Source organism: Copadichromis virginalis, linkage group LG15, assembly GCF_057382275.1.
Source record: "Copadichromis virginalis isolate Kocher_CV1m ecotype Utaka linkage group LG15, C_Virginalis_male_GT1.1, whole genome shotgun sequence".
Lineage (NCBI taxonomy): Eukaryota > Metazoa > Chordata > Actinopteri > Cichliformes > Cichlidae > Copadichromis > Copadichromis virginalis.
Window position 1 is genome coordinate 33,515,827 of NC_140632.1, and position 19,968 is coordinate 33,535,794.

The 19,968-nt window shown below is 43.3% G+C and overlaps 1 protein-coding gene and 2 long non-coding RNA genes across 3 annotated transcripts; all 3 read left to right on the plus strand.

Moving 5' to 3' along the window:
• The first annotated feature begins 1,296 nt into the window (after positions 1-1,296).
• Positions 1,297-4,946, plus strand: LOC146692796 (uncharacterized). The gene is made up of 3 exons (XR_014915032.1): positions 1,297-1,389; positions 3,380-3,493; positions 4,790-4,946. It is a non-coding gene; the product is annotated as an uncharacterized LOC146692796 (long non-coding RNA).
• A 3,959-nt stretch (positions 4,947-8,905) lies between these two features.
• Positions 8,906-19,767, plus strand: LOC146692797 (uncharacterized). The gene is made up of 2 exons (XR_014915289.1): positions 8,906-9,028; positions 19,189-19,767. It is a non-coding gene; the product is annotated as an uncharacterized LOC146692797 (long non-coding RNA).
• LOC146692798 (uncharacterized) lies at positions 9,702-12,184 on the plus strand. Its single transcript, XM_085432991.1, has one exon. It carries the CDS (start codon positions 9,977-9,979, stop codon positions 12,182-12,184), a length of 2,208 nt encoding a protein of 735 aa, XP_085289117.1. The 5' UTR covers positions 9,702-9,976.
• Positions 19,768-19,968: the final 201 nt, after the last annotated feature.

The window sequence follows — 19,968 nt, forward strand, 5'->3', positions numbered from 1 at the left end:
AATGCAGTTATAATTCTCATTGAGGTAGAACAGCAAATCACCAGAGAAATGAAAAGCTACAATTCAGATGTGTCTTCAGCAGATACTCTGCTGTCACTGTAGGTAAATAACATGAAATATTTTTTTTTTGTTAGAAATAAATTTGGTGTAAGTAGAGGTTGTGCAACAACTATTCTTTTCCAATAAATTCAGCCTTTCAAGTGTTTAGGCTATTTTAAGGCAAAACTCAATATATTGTAAATTAAACACATTGCTCAAAGACAGTCTCAACTTGCTATTGTTAGTTCATCTTGAACCAAGTCAAAATTTTTAATTTTGCAGTTGCTGATGGGACAGATGCCTTTAACCCTGCACACAAGAAAGAGGTAGGATATGTCATCTTTCTTTGGTTCTTAAAATGGACCAGTAAACCAGCTGTGCACTTAAACAGCTGTGATAGACATTGCACATTGTTAACGCTGACATATTCACTTTACATTATTATTTAAGGAGCAGTTTAGGGTTGTTTGAGTTCTCATCTACACATTATACAGCTGTCAAGCCAATATTGCAATTAATAATCCATTAATATTGAAATTTTCACTATTCATTCAGTGTACATCATGCTAGAATGACTAAGAATGATTGCTGAAAATATCACATGCACACATTATGTTTTTGCCGTTGAAAATAAACATTCTGGGATAGTTTGATGTGTAATATGTACAGTTCATTCAGCTTAAAGCAAAGGTTAGACTGCAGTGTGTTTAGACGGTTAAATTGGTAGAAGGATTAAGTAGGCAAACTCCTCCAGTTTGGACCTCAATATAAAAGGTAGTAAATTAGTTTATGCACTGCAGATACATATTCATGATTTCTGATGTGATAAATATTCTTAGTATTTGTTTTCATGATTGGGTCCATATATTTTATTTATGTCAAGATATGTACATCTTGTGATGTGAGAGCTAAGTGGAATCAAATTGTGGCCTTGATTTTTATGTTTTTTCTTAATTTTAATTTAAAAAAATTACAAATGTCAGCCACATTAAAATGTTTGAGGACAACGTTAAAAACAAATCATTCATTGTAATACAGTTGTTTAAATACAAGGTATGATTAGGCCTTGTCTCAGCAGTAAGGCTTCTTTTCGTACCTAGGCTTTTTGCTGTTTGTCATTCCCTCTTTGTTCTGTCTTGTCTCTCCACTACTATCTAATAAACCAAAAAACAATAAAACAAGGGTTTTGATTTATTTCTTTGTTTGCAGGTTCAAAGTCATGGCTTGCCTAGCCTCCAGAAACTCAGGAGACATAGTGTATGTGAGCAACGCTACGAGAGGGCACATAGTAAAAAGTTAAACGACCAGAGGGAGAGGACCTTGTTTCTACACCGTAGCCTCAATACGAAGGTCAGTTGTACTACTACTTCTTTTGGATCCTCCTTTTAGGGGTCGCCACAGCGGATCATCTGCCTCCATCTCACTCTATCCCTAACATCCTGCTGTCACACGCTCTTGACTTGTTAGCACATCTCCATTTCTCTTTAATCAGCCTAACCTGCTGCGCATCCTTTCCAGCTCGATCTCTGTCTAGCCAATCAGTACAAGTCCTTCCTTCGATCCTCACATACAACTCACTATAAGCCTTTTTCTTCTTTGCCACCTCTCTCTTGGCTGTACTCCCAATGCTCATGTCTACTTCCTTAATTTCTCTGACTATCACACTTTTTCTTTGCTAACCTCTTCATTTGGACATTTTCCTGTACTTCACAATACCATCAGGTTTCCTGTCATCTTTTCTGTCTAGAGGATACCCCAAGCGCTTTCTTGGCCGTTGCCCTCCCACTTCAGCTGTACTTTCCCAGTCATCTGGTAACTCTTCTATACTGCCCAACGCCTGTCTCAGCTCCGTCATGAACAACTGTCTTCCTTCCTCATTTTCCACCATTTAATTTTTGCCTCTGCCTTCACTTGCTTCTTTGTCGTTACGTCCAACTTCATCCTACAGACTGCCATATGATGCCGCTTAGCTACATTCTCCCCTGACACCACCTTACAGTCTCTTATGCACCTTCTGCACACTTGTGTGCACCTATCTTCACTCTCATACATCACAATATGTTCCTCCCTCTTCTTGAAGTATGAGTTAACCACAGCCACTTCGATTCTTTTGGCAAAATCCACCAACATTTGTCCTTCTGCATTTCTATCCTTAACACAATACCTAACCAATAACTCCTCATCACCTCTGTTTTCTTCAACTACATGTCCATTGAAATCTACTCTAATCACCAGTCTCTCATTCCTAGTAAAACTCTCTACTACTTCATCTCCAGAACTCCTTTCTCGTCTACCTGACATCCAACCTGTGGGACATACACACTGACAACATTCAACATAGCCTCTCTCTTCAGCTCTACCACACTATTCACATACTCTTCCTTCAGGATTACCCGTACTCCATTTCTCTTCCTATGAACACCCTGGTAGAACAGCTTGAATCCACCTCCAATGCTCCTGGCTTTGCTTCCCTTGCACCTGGGCTCCTGCACACACAATTAATCTACCTTCCTTCTTTCCATCATGACTTCCAGATCTCTCCCTTTACCAATTATATAGTCCCTAGAGTCTGTACTCCCACCCCCCTGTGGCTGAGTTTTACTGCATCTTCTAATAATGTACTTTAGACAAAATGGTGTAATGCTGAAATATTTCCTTTTTTTTTTTTTTTTTTCCTGTCATGGTAAAGATTATTTCTGGCTTCAGCTGCAGTGTCTGTCTTAGCTTTGTAAGACTTTTTCCAGGTTCTAACAAAGAAAATAAATACACTGCAGTGGTTTGAGCTGAAGGAGAGGAGGTTGTCTGATATGTGTACTTATTGATTTAGGTATATTACATCTTGCAGTAGTATAGCTTAGATGTGCTACACTGAGTCACACAGAAGATGATTTTCATACGCTACAGTATGATTTTATTGCTTCACTTGCTTAGGTTGAGGAAGGTGAACATAGTAGTGTATTGTGGTGACAGCTTGTCAGACTGCTGATAATAAAGTGTGCGGTTAAGAATGGTGCTTTATGTACAGTGCAGAAGCACAAGGAGAAAGTAGTTTTATGATAACTCAACATGCTAAACAGTGTAATACTCAGGTCTTTCCACCCTGCCGGAAAGTGTGAGCCTTTCACAATGACAAAAACAAACAAACCCTTGTTTATATTTTGCTGGCCAAATCAAAACTGTGACCCATCTTATCTGAAATTGACAACAACTGTGATATTGCTAGAGCAACTGCTGCAAAAATGCATTAACACATTTACAAATCTGTGTTGTAGCAATAATTATTCTGGAATTTATATTAATCTGTAATTGTTATTTGTATCTTTTTCTATTTACTTTTCAGATGGAACAGCAGTTGTCCAGTGACAGCAACAGTACCATTATCATTAAACCCACTTCAGCTGATTCTGACATGGATACAAGTGTACCTGAGCTCAGAAGGACAGACAGTGTTATTGTAAGTTTATTCGTATAACTCCACAACAGATCTCAGATTCTTGTGCACAGAGCACAAAGTGAATAGATGGTAACAGTCAAATTTAAAACTAACAACTAAGTGTTGTGAAAAAAAATTACAATAACTATCCTGTACAATCATGTCACCTTCTTGGATTAAGAGCAAGCCTTGATAGAACGACTGTAAGCTTGAGACAAGGGGTTTCTCATTTATCAATATTGTCAGGGACACTGATGTTTAATGTCTTTTCTAGTGTCTGAAGTTCAGAGGTTTTAGTGCTTCAAGTTCAAAGGTTTTCAAGGTGTTACAGCTACAGTAATAACAGCAGTTTAAATTCAATTAGCATTGCATTTGCATAGGTAGTAATGTATGATTGCATTTAGTTTGCAATAAAAGATTTTAAGGAATAGCTTAAAGTACGTAATAACTTACAGAATATACAGTTGATTCATTTTATGTTCTCATAAAAGGTGATACATGTTATTTTTAAGCCTACTTATATTTTATCTGTGACACATTTTAAAGTCTCTTTTGTGTAGTGAGGCAACAGGATTCTTCATTGTGATAGGATCGTTTGGATCATTATTTCTTGTGAGGTGGTTCCAAAATGCCCATTTTATTGTTTATGCGCTATGACTAAAAATTATTTCTTTGAATTTGACAAAAGGAGCTCAACAACTGACTGTCATGCTTTTGTCGCCTACTAATTAAGCATTTGTCAGTCTCATCCCCTGACAATCCTAAAATGCAATGCACTACTAAAATCTTCAGTTTACCTGGAACACAGTAGATGAGTAGATATTATTCTACCTTACAATCATAAAACAATGTTCTTCAAAGGTTATTGGTCCAGGTAAAAAATTATATCATATATTTAAATAAAGAAAATCAATTTCTATAAACATTAGTGTGTGTGTGTATATACAAAAAGAAAACTAAGTTCAGCAATTTCCTAGAAACAGGTTAGTTTTAAACATCTGGGACAATGTAATCTCTAAGCTAACACTAAGTGACTGTTAATGAGTGTGACACCACAGCTGTATTGACAGTCTTTGGGTAATGACAGCATATCCAGACAAAGCCACCCAGGGTTGTTTGGTAAATGTGATGCAGCAGAGGAAAGATTACTTAATATGACTAGTTCAAATTAAGTTGTGACATGTGTGGTACGGTAAATGGTATTAATACCACTGTCAATACCAGTACAGCTGTTACAACTACTACTGTACTACCTCTGGTCTTTAAATGCTTGTGTGAGTGGAAAAATTTAACTATTTTCTTTCTTTCTTTTTTTAGCTTACCAGACAAATGCTTGGATGCCTATCTATATCAAGTCCTGACATCAATGAGGAAGAATATGCTCCTCAAACTGCTGAAGAAAGTGACAGTTCTGCAGAAAGTATCATACGACACAAAAGTAAGAAGGAAAAAAAGCACGGAAAACTACTTCAGGTAACTCAGGAAGATGTCCAACAACTGAAGAGAAGGTGTACCCTAACTCAATGCAATTCCTCAAATTCAAATGCTGCAGAAGACACAAACACATCTGCTTCATTTGATGACACCAGAGAGTCCTCTTCACCTGATTGTTCTGATGTGACGGTTATGACACTAAGGAAGAAGAAACATGGTGGCTGATTGTACAACAAAAAGTTCTACTGTAAGTTTTGCTGTAAACCTTTCAACAAGATGGCACGCCATTTGCAATCAAAACACAAAGATAAACCAGAAGTGGCAAAAGCAATGGCTTTCCAAGTAGGGTCTAAAGAGCAGAAAATACAGTTGAGTTTATTAAGAAATCAAGGGAACCGTGCCCACAATGAGGTGATTAAAAAAAGGACGAGGAACGCTGATACCTCATCAACAATCTAGTGTACCTGTGAAAGCCAGTGATTACTTGCACTGTATTAATTGTCAGGGTTGCTTCAAGAGAAGGTCACTATGGAGGCACATGCAGAGATGTCATCTCAGCAGGAAGGTCAAAGCTTTAAGGCCAGGAACATCTACAGTCCAGGCTCCATGTAAATATGCAGAGCCAGTCCCAATGTACAATTTTGGAAATTGGTACAAGTCATGCATGATGATGAGATAACAAATGTTGTCCGCACAGAGTTGCATACTGAAATTTGGGGAGCATCTTTTCAATAAGCATTGGCATGATGTCACTAAACATGATTATATCAGACAGAAGATGCGTGAGACAGGGCGACTGGTGCTCCAAGGACAGAAAAATGGCAAGTTGAAAATGGTGTCAGATTTTTTTTTTGCGAGATCTCGCAAAAGTTTTAGCCGCATTCTTCGGACGCCGGCTCGAAGCCGACCGGGAGGTCGAGGCACGATGTGCCGGGAAAGCGGTGTTCCTCCCGGCTGTAGTAGGTCTCGACCTCCTGTTAGCTCGAAGCTAACGTGAGGATTGCGGCTAAAACTTTTGCGAGATCTCGCAAAAGCGAGATCTCGCAAAAGTCAGTCTTAATTTTTTTTTCTCCCATGTCCCCTGCGGGGCTCCGTAAAAGGCAAACGTGGAAGAAAAGTCCCCATACTCCTCACACCTGATATGATGACATCAATGGATTTGCTCGTGAACACTCGCTGAAATTGTGAAGTATTAGATGAAAATCCTTTCATGTTTGCGAGACCGAAAGCACTTACTCACATCAGAGGGTCAGATGTTGTTCGACAGATCACGCAGAGCTGTGGAGCAAAACAACCAGAAGCGTTGTGCTCTACTAAATTAAGGAAGCACATGGCCACCATGTCCAAGATCCTTAACTTAAAAGACAATGAAATGGATAATCTGGCAGACTTCCTTGGCCATGATATTCGAGTGCATCGCAAATATTACCGACTGGGGACGTTACAGCTGGCCAAGATAAGCAAAGTCCTTATGGCCATGGAACGAGGACAGCTGTCAGATTTCAAAGGAAGAAATCTTGATCCACAAGGTAAAAAAAAGTGTTAATAAATTGTGTATTTAAAATCGAAGTATTTCAAAAATCATGCAGTATTATGCAGATGGCCCATGAGGGATGAGAGCTCCCATTGGTGTAGAGTAGCTAAGACTGTGCGTCCGTAAGCACGGTGGATGATAAGTTCTGTTCTTCTACACTGTCTACAAATGTTTTATTACTCATGAAAGGAGCTTCTTTCTGAGGAAAATTGGTAGGAGGCCTCAAATAGGAGACTGAAAAGGGCTCATTTGTAATAAGCCTTTTCAGGTCATGTGTAAAATGAAACCCACCTGGTGGATACATTTGTGTTCTACCAACTTTCTGCAGACTGAAGAAACTCTCTGGTAGAGTAATAAAACACTTTAACCTAACAAGAAGTTCAATTGATGCAGTTTCTAGAAAACTTTATCTGGATGACTGACAACCTTCAGACAAATACGTATACAGAGCTTTAACTACAGCTATCCTCCTCTCCCTATACCCTATTGTGTGATACTTCTTAACATTGCTTAGGAGCAGTCGTAATGTTGTTGTTTTTTGTTTTTTTTTTTTTCCAAATGGTTGCTGTGTTTCCCAGAGAACGTAGCTGTTGACAGTGATGCATCAAACAGTGAAGATGAGGATAACACGAGTGTGACAGATGCTGCGTCATCTGCTGCTGCACTCTCATCTGCTGCTGCACTCTCATCGACAAAATCTTCAGGTATGTTGCTAACTTGTGGATTACTCTGCTGTTGCTAAAGTATTACCATTAACATAAGGGCTATTGCAGGTTAAGCACAAGAAAAAGATACCAGATGTAGGTTGCAGTCATATCATGGATTCACGCTATAACTTGTCAGTCTGTCACAAATGCAGCTGTGGAGGTAATGTCAGAGGTGAAGCTTTTATGCAATGCATTATGGGCATTTTCTTGTTGGTATTCCTCAAGTATAAGTACAAGTACAAAGTATAGTCCAAATGTACCTATAGCTTTTGTTATACTTGTCGACATACTCCAAGTATCAGATCTGGTCATAAGGGGAGTCATGTGATTACACACCAACTTGATGCTCTTCTTTTTGAATAACACGGTTACTGTCTACTTTATTCAGGGGCATCACAAACCACAAGAAGGAAGTGGACTGAAGCAGAAATAAAGGCTGTGGAGAAGACTCTAATGGAGTACATCAGCTCTGGAAAGGTTCCTGGGAAGACAGTGTCTCAAATTTATTGAGACTTCACCATTAGCACTGAAAGAGACGTTGGGAGGGAGTTAAGTTTTACGTGAAAAACCGAATTAATGCTATATAGTGAGAGTCAGTGAAAACAAGCTAATGTCAAACGGAACATAAACAGCTCCAGTTACAGTTAAAATTTTCTCCTGTTTAGAGAAAAAAAAAAAGGATTGTTCATTTCAACCAGGCAATTGTCACGGTGCTGGGTCGGGGACCCAGTGTTCTTTGTTATTATTGCGGGCTCGTGTTATGCTGTGACCCCTCTGTTCTGTGTCCTGTCATCCCTGCCTGTGGGCTCCCTCTGTTCCAGTTTAGTCAGGTCCCTTTGTTAAGCCCATGTCTCTCAGTCTGTCTTCACATGTGTGTTTTCTGTTTTACTTTGAAGTTCTGTGCCTCTTGCTTTGCCCTCGTCTTTGTGATTTGTATCAGCTGTGTTCCTCGTGTGTTCTGACGCTCCTTGTTATTCCCCTGTGTATTTATGTCGGCATCTCCCTCAGTTCCGTGTCGCATCGTACCCTCACCCTGCTGTGTTTCTGCCCGTGTATCCTGCCTGCTATTTCCTCAGTTTGTATTCTCAGGTTAAGTTTGTGTTCAGCAATAAAGCTGCTTTTTCGGTTCACTTTCGTCTCCGTGAGTCTGCATTTTGGGTCCACCATTTCCTGCCCATCTACACACAGCCATGACTGCAATGGTACATTAGTATTGAAAAGATTGTTTTCTTTGCTGTTCAGGTTAAGTTTGAGCAGGGAGTGAAGAAAATATAATCTGATCAAACATTATTCAGCTTTAAATATTGTTCAGCTTTAAAGTTACTGTGCAACTGTGTAATAAAAATGTGTGCTCACGACTTTGGCCTTGAGAGCGATAAGAAGCGATCGCCTCATCCTGCAGGTGGAAGATATCTGCAAGCGAAGAGGCTAGAACACCCAAGGCCGATTTCCTTTTATGGAGTTGTTTTTCTGCTAATGCAGCACTTTCCTCACAACCCCCTCCTGTAAGTTTTAGAGAATATATACCTATCCTCACAGCAAATCTTGGGAATCTCCTGATGTGAGCTGTGTTGAGAGATTGTCTCTGTCTCAATAAAAGTTCACTGATTCCCCATCTGCTGCAGGTGTCCGGTTGTCTTCATTCTCCGCCAGCCTGGTTAAGTCAATTCCTCCTTAACATCTAAAAGAACCTATTTAATGAAGGAAGACGGTTCACTTTGTGTTTAATATTATTCTATTGCTGTTGTTGTTTTTTTTACTATCCTTCAATTGGCGTCACGAACAGGATCCGCTCCAGGGCAACTGGAACGGATGGGAGGACATCGGCAGTGGTCTGAGTGAACGGAGTTTGGACAAAAGCTGTGTGCACACAAAAACAAGGTAAGCAGACCTTTTATTTCTGCTATATTGAACATTATAAAAATACTTAGTGTCCAAACTCCTAGTAATTCATAACCAAAATTGTCTGGCTTACTTAAGGCTTGTTGAGAATCAGACAAGTGAATAAGAAATAAGTGAATAAGTGAATAAAGATAAGAGTGAACTGAGGTCTGACCACGGTTGCAGCCGACGGGTTGCTCTCCGGTGTCGGATAAATACCTCAGTGCAGGTCTGGGACCTTGAAAGGGTTTATTAGTAACGCCTTTCTAAACAAATTAAAAGGTTAAAGGCCTTGAGAATATTTTTTAGTAATATTCTCTAAACTACAGAAGGGTTAGGAAGGCCCAGAGGACTTTATTAGAAAAGATCCTCTAAAACTTAAAAAGGAGAAGTACTGGTTGGAGTCCAAAGGAGGGGTCCCTTTGATCAATAGGAGAAAACGGATCTCTTCTTAAAACCCCGATGATTTTAGTGTTTTAAATGTTTTGATGTTCTGTTTGATATTGGACACACATAAATACACGCTGAATGCTTGCTGTGGAACACTGGGCAGGACAGTTTGGTTCTCCGTTGTTCACAGATTACACAATTAAAGGAACTAGGTTCCTCTTTTGGTTAAAATAATACACCACACATAGAATTTTTTTTTTTTTTTTACACATTTATTACATAAGGAGGGTAATGAGTGACTGCAGGTAATGTATGAAGTGTGAATGAGACGTGTGAACAAGGTGACAACCAACTAGCACCCCTATCAGGAAGCTCGAGGCAAGGTTACCCGCCAGACTCCGGTTTGGTAGAAGCTTGGTAACACCTGAAGGGATATTTCAGTGCTGACTCACCTTTAAAGCAGCGCCCCAGCTGTTAGTGCCTAACAGAGGCAGAAACCCAGCTGGCCCAAATTCTCCTTTAAAATCAATAAAAGAACACTCCTCCATTGACAGTAAAATGGATGGAGAATTAGATCGAGAAACTAATGATGATGGTTGGGGTCCCGGTGCTATTCTTAGCACATTGGGAGAACAATTAACATGTGTTGAGACAGTCATCAACTCCACACACCAGCCTAAAGAAGCAAAAAAGCAGAAAGAGTCATTGAGGAAAACAGCTGAAAGGTTAATGAAAGAAAAGGGAAAAGACGAGGGGAGTAGTGGTAATTGGGGAATAATTTGGCAGAATAAGGCTATGCAGGCAAAAGAGAAAGAGGAAGAAGCCAACTCAGCAGCAGCAGGTGCAGGTGTGATGAGCGGGGTGAGACACAGAAAGGAAGCAGATAAGCACGCAGGCCGCAAAGCTAAATTTAATCACTGGGTGTGTTTATGGGAAACTGCAAAACCACACATGAAGAAAAATAGGTCTCAGCCACCTCCCTATTCTGCCTCAACTCCTCCCTCAGCAGGCATATATCCGGTACTTAATATCTCTGGTGGAATAATGACTATTGGAGAAGAACCGCCCGTAGCTCCAACTCCCATAGATACCAAGCATTTATGCCCAGGAAGCTCCTCTCTGTCGGCGACATCCTCAGCTAGTAGTAGAGCCCCCTCTTCTATGTCCCACTGTTCTGGAACCGGATCTGAGGGCCTAACTGACCCATTTGCGAGCGCACCATTTGCGGTTCGAATGAACAGACAGGAACCCACTGAACAACAATTAACTGATCTAGAAGCAGCATTACGCAGCTGCTTAAATGAACATAGGTCAGTGGTCCAGGTGAATAATCGTGTTGCGTCAGCCCCTCTTTCCCGGTCCAACCCCTTTGCCAGCACTCCTGTCGCTGTTAAAGGAGATCTGACCGCTACTGCAAAAACTGAGCCTGGCACTTCACCAAATGTCACAGTTACCATGTCTTTGGTGGGCCGTCAGGATCCGGAAACACAGATGAGTTTAGCCCACGTTTTTGCTGACACTGCTAACCCACCAGGCGGGGAAGAAACTGAGGATACTGATGATGAACTCAGTGACCTTAACAATACACCCCTCCCTACCTCTCCCAGTTTAGGATATCAGACTAGATCTAAGGGCCCTGTGCCTCAGCCTCCAGGCATGTTTCCCCTGGTCCAGACTAAAGCGCAACGTAGACCAGTGTATCAACCTTATTCATTCGGAGATGTCCAGGCCCTAGTGGACAAACTCCCTGACATAATGGAGGGAGGGAATGCCTGGTTGGCTGGTTTGGATAAATACACAGCTGGACAGGACCTCGCACTGGGAGATTTTAGAGCTATTATAACTAGGTGCACATCCCGATCTCAGGCAGCGGACCTGGAACAAAATGCGGGTACTACCACGCATGAGAACGAGGTGCCACTAATGCAGGCCTTGAGGTTTATTGGACCGGCCCTGCGCAAACAATTCCCACCCAAAAATCAAGGCACCTTACAGAAATTTAAATGGGAGGGAAAGCAAAATCCCACCCATTATCTAAATCAGGCTGTTGAAGACTGGGTGAACCATACAGGTCATCACCCCAGTAGGACTTGTTCACAGAGCATGTGGTTTAGAAGGGCGGTGCTGAGGGGCATTCCGGAGTCAGTAAGCCAGAAAATGGAGGATAATCCTGATTTGCAGGACTGTGACTTTGCAATCTGGAAGAAACATTTGATTTTTAATCTTAACAAAGTGCAGATTAAGTCTGATGATAAAGCGGAGAGCGTCGAAGATTTACAGTTGCAACTGTTGAAGGTTCAGCTGCAGAAAGCTAAAAACGACCTGGGTGGAAAAGGTGACAAGCCTAAAAAGCAGCTTGTGGCCGCTGCGGCTCCCTCTCCTGGTCCAGTTGCCCCTGATTTGTATCCGAACCCATGGCCAACTGATCCACAGCCCCCCCAGTATGGTGCTTATCACTCCCCGGCCCCTTATGGGCAGAGAGGTTCCCCATTTGGAGGAAACAGAGGTGGTTTCAGGGGAAGGGGTCAGATGGGAGGTGGTAGGGGAGGCCAGATGTATGTTTGTTTCCGGTGTGGACAACCTGGACACTGGGCTAAAGCGTGCCCTTTGAACCCGGCTGCTGGAAGAGGCAGGGGAGCCCGTGGTGGGCCCTATCAGCATCCTGGCCACAGAGGTGGACCTCGTGGTGCTTTAGTTGAAGTGCCCCCGGCCCCACAGATGCCTGTGATGGGGTGGGAGTACTACGAGGGTGGTCCCCAGCTATAGGACACCCCACAGACTGCCCAGGACGGTGAAGGGACAACGGCGGACCCTATGCTGTCCATAACTGTAGATAAAAGAAGAAGCAGCTTTTTAGTGGACACTGGAGCTACGTACTCCACCATTAAGGATGTTGCTCGTGAAAGACTTACTGACAGAGTGATTACAGTGGTGGGCATATCTGGGGAACCTAAAACTCTGCCTTACACCGTGCCCCTCCCCACAACGGTTGGAGATCAGACCTTGTTACACACCTATGTTTGTTCAAAACAGGCGCCTGTGAATTTACTGGGAAGAGACTTGTTGATTAAATTAGGAGCCACGATACTCTGCTCTTCACAAGGCCTAACTGTGACTCTCCCTACTGGGGTTGTGCTTCCCTGTTCTGATGGGCCAGAGGGAGGTGGTCAGTTTCTGCTGCAACCCTCCTCCTGTTTAGCGGACTCTGCTGACATCTACTGGGCATTATTGGAAGTTGAAACACCTGCTGAACCAGGAGTTTGTACTGCTTTTCAGCAATGGCGGCCGTGGCTCTCACTCCTACATCCTTATGTCCCTCCCCCTGACCCACCTCATGTTACACTGTTTTATGACAGGCATGACACCACCTGGTACCAGCACATGTTCCAAGAGCAGTGTGAGGGGCGGGCTTGGTCTTTGAACATGTCGTGCATTTTTGCGGCACCGGAGGGAGTGGCAGCAGCGGTTACTTTTACAACAGATCAATTACAGTGGTACATGATGTCTGATGAGGCAGCTCCCCATGTGTCACTGGCCTTACATCCTGGACACCAGGCTAAGGAGCTGGGTGGAATGGTTAAACGTTCCCTTGCGGCCACTGACTGGACACCTACAAAACTCCCACAGGTTTTGTTTTCTCCATCTACCAACACATACCAAATTTTAAATGATTGCTTTAATTCCTCAACACTGCAACATAGAGTGGTCAGCGGGTCACATGGCAGAGAACACACAGACCACTGTGATGCTGCGCCTTTACTCGACTCTCTTCCAGATTGTTTGTGGTCCCATGGACCCACAGATGTAGGTTTAGTTGATGTGGAGCCAGTCTCTTTTCAACTGTCATCTGCTACCCCTTTGTGGCAGCCTCAGTACCCACACAGACCGGAGGCTGAGGCTGGGATTGCAGAAACAATTTCTGGTTTGGTCACTGCCGGTGTCCTGGAGCCCTCCTGCTCTAAGTGGAACACGCCCATCCTACCCGTTGAGAAAAAAGGCACGGGGAAGTTCAGAATGGCACATGATTTGAGAAGGATTAATGCCTTACTTGGCACTCCTACTTTGCCTGTGCCTAATCCTTATGTTGCCTTGACCAACCTCCCACCATCTCATGCCTGGTTCACCTGCATTGACTTGGCTAATGCCTTTTTCTGCCTCCCACTTCGTGAGTCACTGCGTGACATTTTCTCATTTACATTTAGAGGCCGACAATGGCGTTACACTCGCTTACCACAGGGATTTGCCCTCTCCCCAGGACTGTTTAATCAGTGTTTGAAAGAACTTTTACAAACCTGCCCACTACCATCTGACTGTATGTTAATACAATATGTGGATGACCTTTTGCTGTCTGCTCCCACGGCTGACATCTGTTTGGAGGCCACCAGAGTGGTACTTCACCACCTGGCCAACACAGGTTTTAAAGTGAGCAAAACCAAACTACAGATTGCAAGAAAACAGGTTTCTTTTCTAGGCCGCATGGTCTCGCAGTCCGGTATTTCCTTGTCCCCAGAACACAGGAACTCCATTTTGCACCATCCAAAACCTCTAACTGTAAAAGACATGTTGTCATTTTTGGGCCTGACTGGTTACAGCAGGACCTATGTCCCAGACTATGTTGGCCTTACTTCCCCTTTGCGCGCTTTGGTAAATGAACAAGGCATGAGAAACCTCTCTGCTCCCCTCTCATGGACTACAGAAACAGAACAGGCGTTTATAAAGTTAAAACAACAGCTTTCTGTCGCCTCTGACCTTGCTGTGCCAGATTATGCTTTGCCTTTTCATCTTGATGTTTCTGGAACTGGAACCCATATCAATGGTATCCTGTTCCAGAAAAAAGGGGGAGAGAGAAAAGTGTTGACATATGTAAGCGTAATGCTTGACAACACTGAAAAACGCCACCCACCGTGCACACAACACGTTTCTGGACTTGCAAAAATCATTCAGAAAACAGCACACATAGTGATGAACCACCCACTAAAAATTTTGACATCACACAGTGTGGTGGCCTACGTCTCCTCACAGGCCTTCACACTCACTTCACTCAGGCAGAGACGCCTCAGTACCATTTTGGAAGCACCACACATCACCTACTCACATGAAGGCATAAACATGGCTGATCACATGGGATCAGGGAAACCACATATGTGTGAAGAGGTTGTGCAGGTACAGGAGAAAATCAGGCCAGATTTGCAGGCAGAACCTCTAATGGATGCAGAAAAAGATTGGTTCACAGATGGATGTTGTTTCAGAACTGAAAGTGGAATGTTGAAGGCTGCATGGGCAATAGTGGAACAGACAGACATGAGATGGAAAACAGTGAAGGCAGAGCAGTTGACAGGACAACAGTCTGCACAGAGAGCTGAACTGAGAGCGGTGATTGAAGCCTTAAGGATGGGAAAGGGACAGAAAGTGAATATATACAGTGATTCAGCTTATGCTGTGGGAGCAGTGCATGTGGAGCTCAAGCAGTGGCTAAGAGCTGGTTTTTTGACAGCCAGCGGAAAGCCTATTAAACATGAGATGGAAATGAGGGAATTAGCGGAAGCACTGTTGTTACCTGTTAAGGTGGCAGTGGTAAAATGCAAAGGACACAGTGCCGGATTGGATTTAGTGGCATTAGGTAACAAACAGGCCGACTTAGTAGCTAAGCAGACAGCTGGTTACTTACCCTCCCTGATTATGGTAATGGACCCAGAAGCCACACCCCCTCCAGAAAGACCACCCATACAACTAGGCCTAGCCACAATCAGAGAGTTACAGGACAAAGCCAGCCCCCAGGAAAAATCATTATGGGTAACAAGAGGGGCCACAAACACAGATGTCTGGCGTGGCCCAGATGGAAGGCCCATTCTACCGCCAGGGGTCAGACAGACAGCAATGGAAGAGGCACATGGAGTGGGGCATGTGGGACCTGCACAAATGATGAGGAACTTAGCTGGCTGGTGGCACCCTTATCTAAAAGACATGACAAAATACATGGTTAAAACCTGTAAGGAGTGCAACCAATTTGGAATCAAGCCCGCCTTCAAGCCAATAGCAGGGTACTTCCCCATCCCACTTTGCCCAGGGAAAGAAATAATCATTGATTACACAGACATGGTGGACAGAGTAGGTAGTTACAGGTACCTGCTGGTGGCTGTGGATGCATTTTCAGGTTGGCCAGAAGCCTGGCCGACAGCAAGTGAAAACAGTAGAACTGTGGTGAAGTGTCTGATTAATCATTATATACCACAGCATGGGTTTCCCGAGGTCATAAGGTCGGACAATGGTTCACATTTCAGGAACCACGATCTGCAGAGGGTTGAAGCCGCATTAGGTTTGAAACATAAGTTTGGCTCAGTTTACCACCCCCAGTCCCAGGGGAAAGTGGAAAGGATGAATCAAACTCTAAAAACTAAATTGGCTAAAATCTGTGCACAGACCAAATTAGATTGGGTTAAGGCATTGCCTCTTGCATTAATGTCCATAAGATGCTCAGTAAATCAAACCTCTGGTTACACTCCATTTGAGTTGGAGCATGGCAGGCCTTTTCCTGGCCCCTCCTCTCGCCTGTTAATGTCGGATGAAGCTGATTCAGACCTCGATCCGAGGACATATTATAACATGCTCCGCAGTTTTGTTGCCCAGTATTCCTCACAGGTCGCTGAAAGAAACCAGCAAGAGCTGAAAGAGGCGGCTACACCTGGAATGGACTACGTCCTCCTGAAAGTCACAAAGAGAAAGTGGGCTGAGCCTCGCTGGACAGGCCCTTACCGCATAATAGAGCGGACCTCCCACGCTGTCAGGCTCGAAGGGAAAGGTGACACCTGGTTTCATTACACACAGTGCGCTGCTGCCACCGAACCAGGAAGAACCTTGAGAGAGGTGCAGAAGGACCTGTCAGAAGGAGCTGCAACAGCATCACCAACCACTTGAGGGAGCCAAAGCTCAACCTACAAGCCGGCTGGTTACAAAAGGGGGTGTTATTCATACTGAACTAAACATTTTTTTTATTTTTAACATCTTTTATGACTTTGCTTTTATATTGGCTTGAGTTTTTAAGATTTACATTTTACATTGCAATAGTTTTAACCGCTGAAAGCTCATTTAAAGTTGTGTCACTAATACTTTTTGTTGCTCTTTAACTCCTAGAACACGCCCTTGGCGAGGTGGGGGGAACTGGACCACCTTTCTGTGCCCCATCATCCTCTATTAGACGACATCCAAGCTAAGTAAACATGTCTTGGCCCTTTCCCCCTGAAATGACAGGCAGGCAAAGATGTTGCGTCTTTGTTTGCTTCCTGGCCCTGGGTCTCATTCCCATTGGCATAATCCTGATCTGTGAAGGGCCCCCGACACTTCTGACACCTTCAAGTTCAAAAGCTTCGCCCCCTTCTGACAGTCCCAATCTGACAAATGTAGCCCCTAGGGTCTTGCCCACCACTTCCTCTCCAGTTTTGCCCACGCCCGATCCAGTTAGAAAGAAACGAGACACGGTTACCTCCTGTACCCCAAGCACGACTAGAATGATTACTCTCTGTGTCCCCAACAATAAAAGTTGGGTAGTCGAAATAGATTTCGCTAGCTTCCCAGTCACTCCCGTCACCAAAGACCAAGGGGGGGATCTTTTTAACCTTGCAGTACATCTCTCCTCCTCAGTGTGGTATATAACCCTGGGAGGTTGGCATCAGTGGAAGTGGTCCAGTTTAGTGTCAGAAACGGACCTCGATTGGTCCAAGCACTCTAGGGGTCAGGCTTTGCACTGGAGAAACCAAAATATGCTCAGAATAGCAAAAAAACCGGATCTTTCAGGCTTAATTTTTACCCTAAAGGATCTGACCTTGACCTCCTGTCAACAATTTATACTTGCCCCTTGGACTGATCGCACCGCCCTGTATTGGCAAATGGAAATATGCCCTAGCGTTGGTGCAGTTCCAAGCTCTGTAGTTAAAGATGATAACCCCACCTTTAATGGCCCTCCGGTGACATATACAAACGGGGGGAGAAACGGCCGAATACGCATTGTAGACACAAATAAAATGTCTAAAGATGACCTCTTCCAAATTCTAACCGGTATTTCTGGAGCAACAAACAACTGGTTACTACTAGCTGAACAAGCTGCTGACAAGACGGCTTCCGACTGCATAGTTTGTATGGGAGCACGCCCCACTTTAAGAGTTGTACCGGCGCCAGTCAATAGTGCATGCCTCCTGCATCTTATGAACAATACAAAACGAGGTCATTGCTCATATCTGGAAAACCACTTTCCTAAAACTCAACGCTCGGTCTCTAATAAGCCACCTTTCTTTTCTTCAGATGTAGCTGTGAACAATTTCACTTGTATTAACCTGACTGGCAATGCAGTAAAACTAGGTAGCTTGAACTCTTCTTGGTGCACTGAGATGACGGTTATGAAACCAAACTTCCGACCTACGGCTAGGGCTGATTTGTGGTGGTGGTGTGGCAAAAACAAGTTATATGATGGTTTCCCTCGGGATGCGTCAGGTCTTTGCGCTCTCATAACTCTTATTTTACCTGTTTTAGTCACTCCAGTAGAACTCTCTATAGAAGTACACGAAGTTGGCCTCCCATCCTCCTCTGAACGCCGCTCTAAACGTTCTCTAATCCCAGGTTCAGCTCATAATCCAACCTATATTGATGCTGTAGGTATACCCCGTGGGGTCCCCGATGAATATAAACTGCGAGACCAGGTTAAAGCAGGGTGGGCCTCGATACTTTGGATGGTTGAAATAAATGCGAATGTAGACAGAATTAACTACATTCACTTTAATGTGCAACTGTTGGCTAATTACACTCGAGATGGTTTTGAGGCTGTGCATGCACAGTTATCTGCCACTTCCCTAATGGCTTTCCAAAACAGGGTCGCAACGGATTTTCTCCTCGCAGAAAGAGGCGGAGTCTGCAGCCTTTTTGGTCAGGAGTGCTGTACCTATATCCCCAATAACACAGCTCCTGATGGTTCCCTCACTAAAGCTATTACTGGTCTCACAGCTCTTACTGTTAAAATGAAGGAACACTCGGGCGTTGATACTGCCATGTGGGACTCTTGGCTTAACATGTTTGGCAAATATAAGGCCCTTGTAGCTTCCATCCTAGTTTCCATCTCAGTTTTTGTTGCTATCCTAGTCACCTGCGGTTGCTGTTGTATTCCATGCATTCGATCCCTCTTCCAGAGACTGATTGTTACAGCTCTCACTCCTGAGGATAAGGATCTCGCCCGGCAGATGCCTTTATTGGCTAGTCAACTTCCCACCTCCTCGCCAACGGATGATGAAAACTCTGATCGTGAGGGTGACGACCATTATCGTCTTTCTCTTGTTTAAATGCTTTTAGAATGGTTGTTTCTCTGTGGTGTTTTGTATTAGGCTTGTTATTAATTGTTTCCCTCACCCACTTCCTCTTGAAGGATATATCTGGTTGAACTGTGTCTGGTCGGGTTGTGAGGGTTAAGCGATGTTCTCAGGGTCTCCGGACTTAAGCCTGAGCGAATGTGTACTCCCACCACTGGATATAAATTGTTTTTTTCCACACCCCTTCCTCACTTTTTACCATATTCACTTTTGAATGTCCTTAGCAGTTACCGTCCTGGGTTTATTTTACGGTTGATTTATTCTTTCACATTTTCACGTTTATATCTCTCATTATTATAGTATACTCTGTACTCTCCACATTTTTATCATTACTTATGTTTTTTGGTTGCTGGGTTACAGGAACTGTTAATTTTGTGTCACTACCCTGGTTGCACTAACTCGTTGTATCCTTTTGTGCAGGACAGCTGTTACTGCTTTCATCGGGAACTGAGACTGCTTGCAGCCGACCCCTGGGCAGGGTGGTGCCTGGACTCTTTTCTCCTCATCTGCAATGACAGATAAAGACAAATGATAAGACCCGAGGAGTTTTTCGAGCCAGGCTTCGACACGTCTCTGTGTTCCTTTGAATGTTACTTATTTTTGTGTGTTGACCCATTTAAGATGGGTCAAAAGGGGGATTTGAAGAAAATATAATCTGATCAAACATTATTCAGCTTTAAATATTGTTCAGCTTTAAAGTTACTGTGCAACTGTGTAATAAAAATGTGTGCTCACGACTTTGGCCTTGAGAGCGATAAGAAGCGATCGCCTCATCCTGCAGGTGGAAGATATCTGCAAGCGAAGAGGCTAGAACACCCAAGGCCGATTTCCTTTTATGGAGTTGTTTTTCTGCTAATGCAGCACTTTCCTCACAACCCCCTCCTGTAAGTTTTAGAGAATATATACCTATCCTCACAGCAAATCTTGGGAATCTCCTGATGTGAGCTGTGTTGAGAGATTGTCTCTGTCTCAATAAAAGTTCACTGATTCCCCATCTGCTGCAGGTGTCCGGTTGTCTTCATTCTCCGCCAGCCTGGTTAAGTCAATTCCTCCTTAACATCTAAAAGAACCTATTTAATGAAGGAAGACGGTTCACTTTGTGTTTAATATTATTCTATTGCTGTTGTTGTTTTTTTTTACTATCCTTCAGGAGTTTTCTCTCACATTTAACTGCAGCTATATAATTTGCTGTGGACAGAA

Excerpts from the sequence above, each read along its gene's own strand:
- LOC146692798 (XM_085432991.1), top strand. The coding sequence starts at position 9,977 with ATGGATGGAGAATTAGATCGAGAAACTAATGATGATGGTTGGGGTCCC.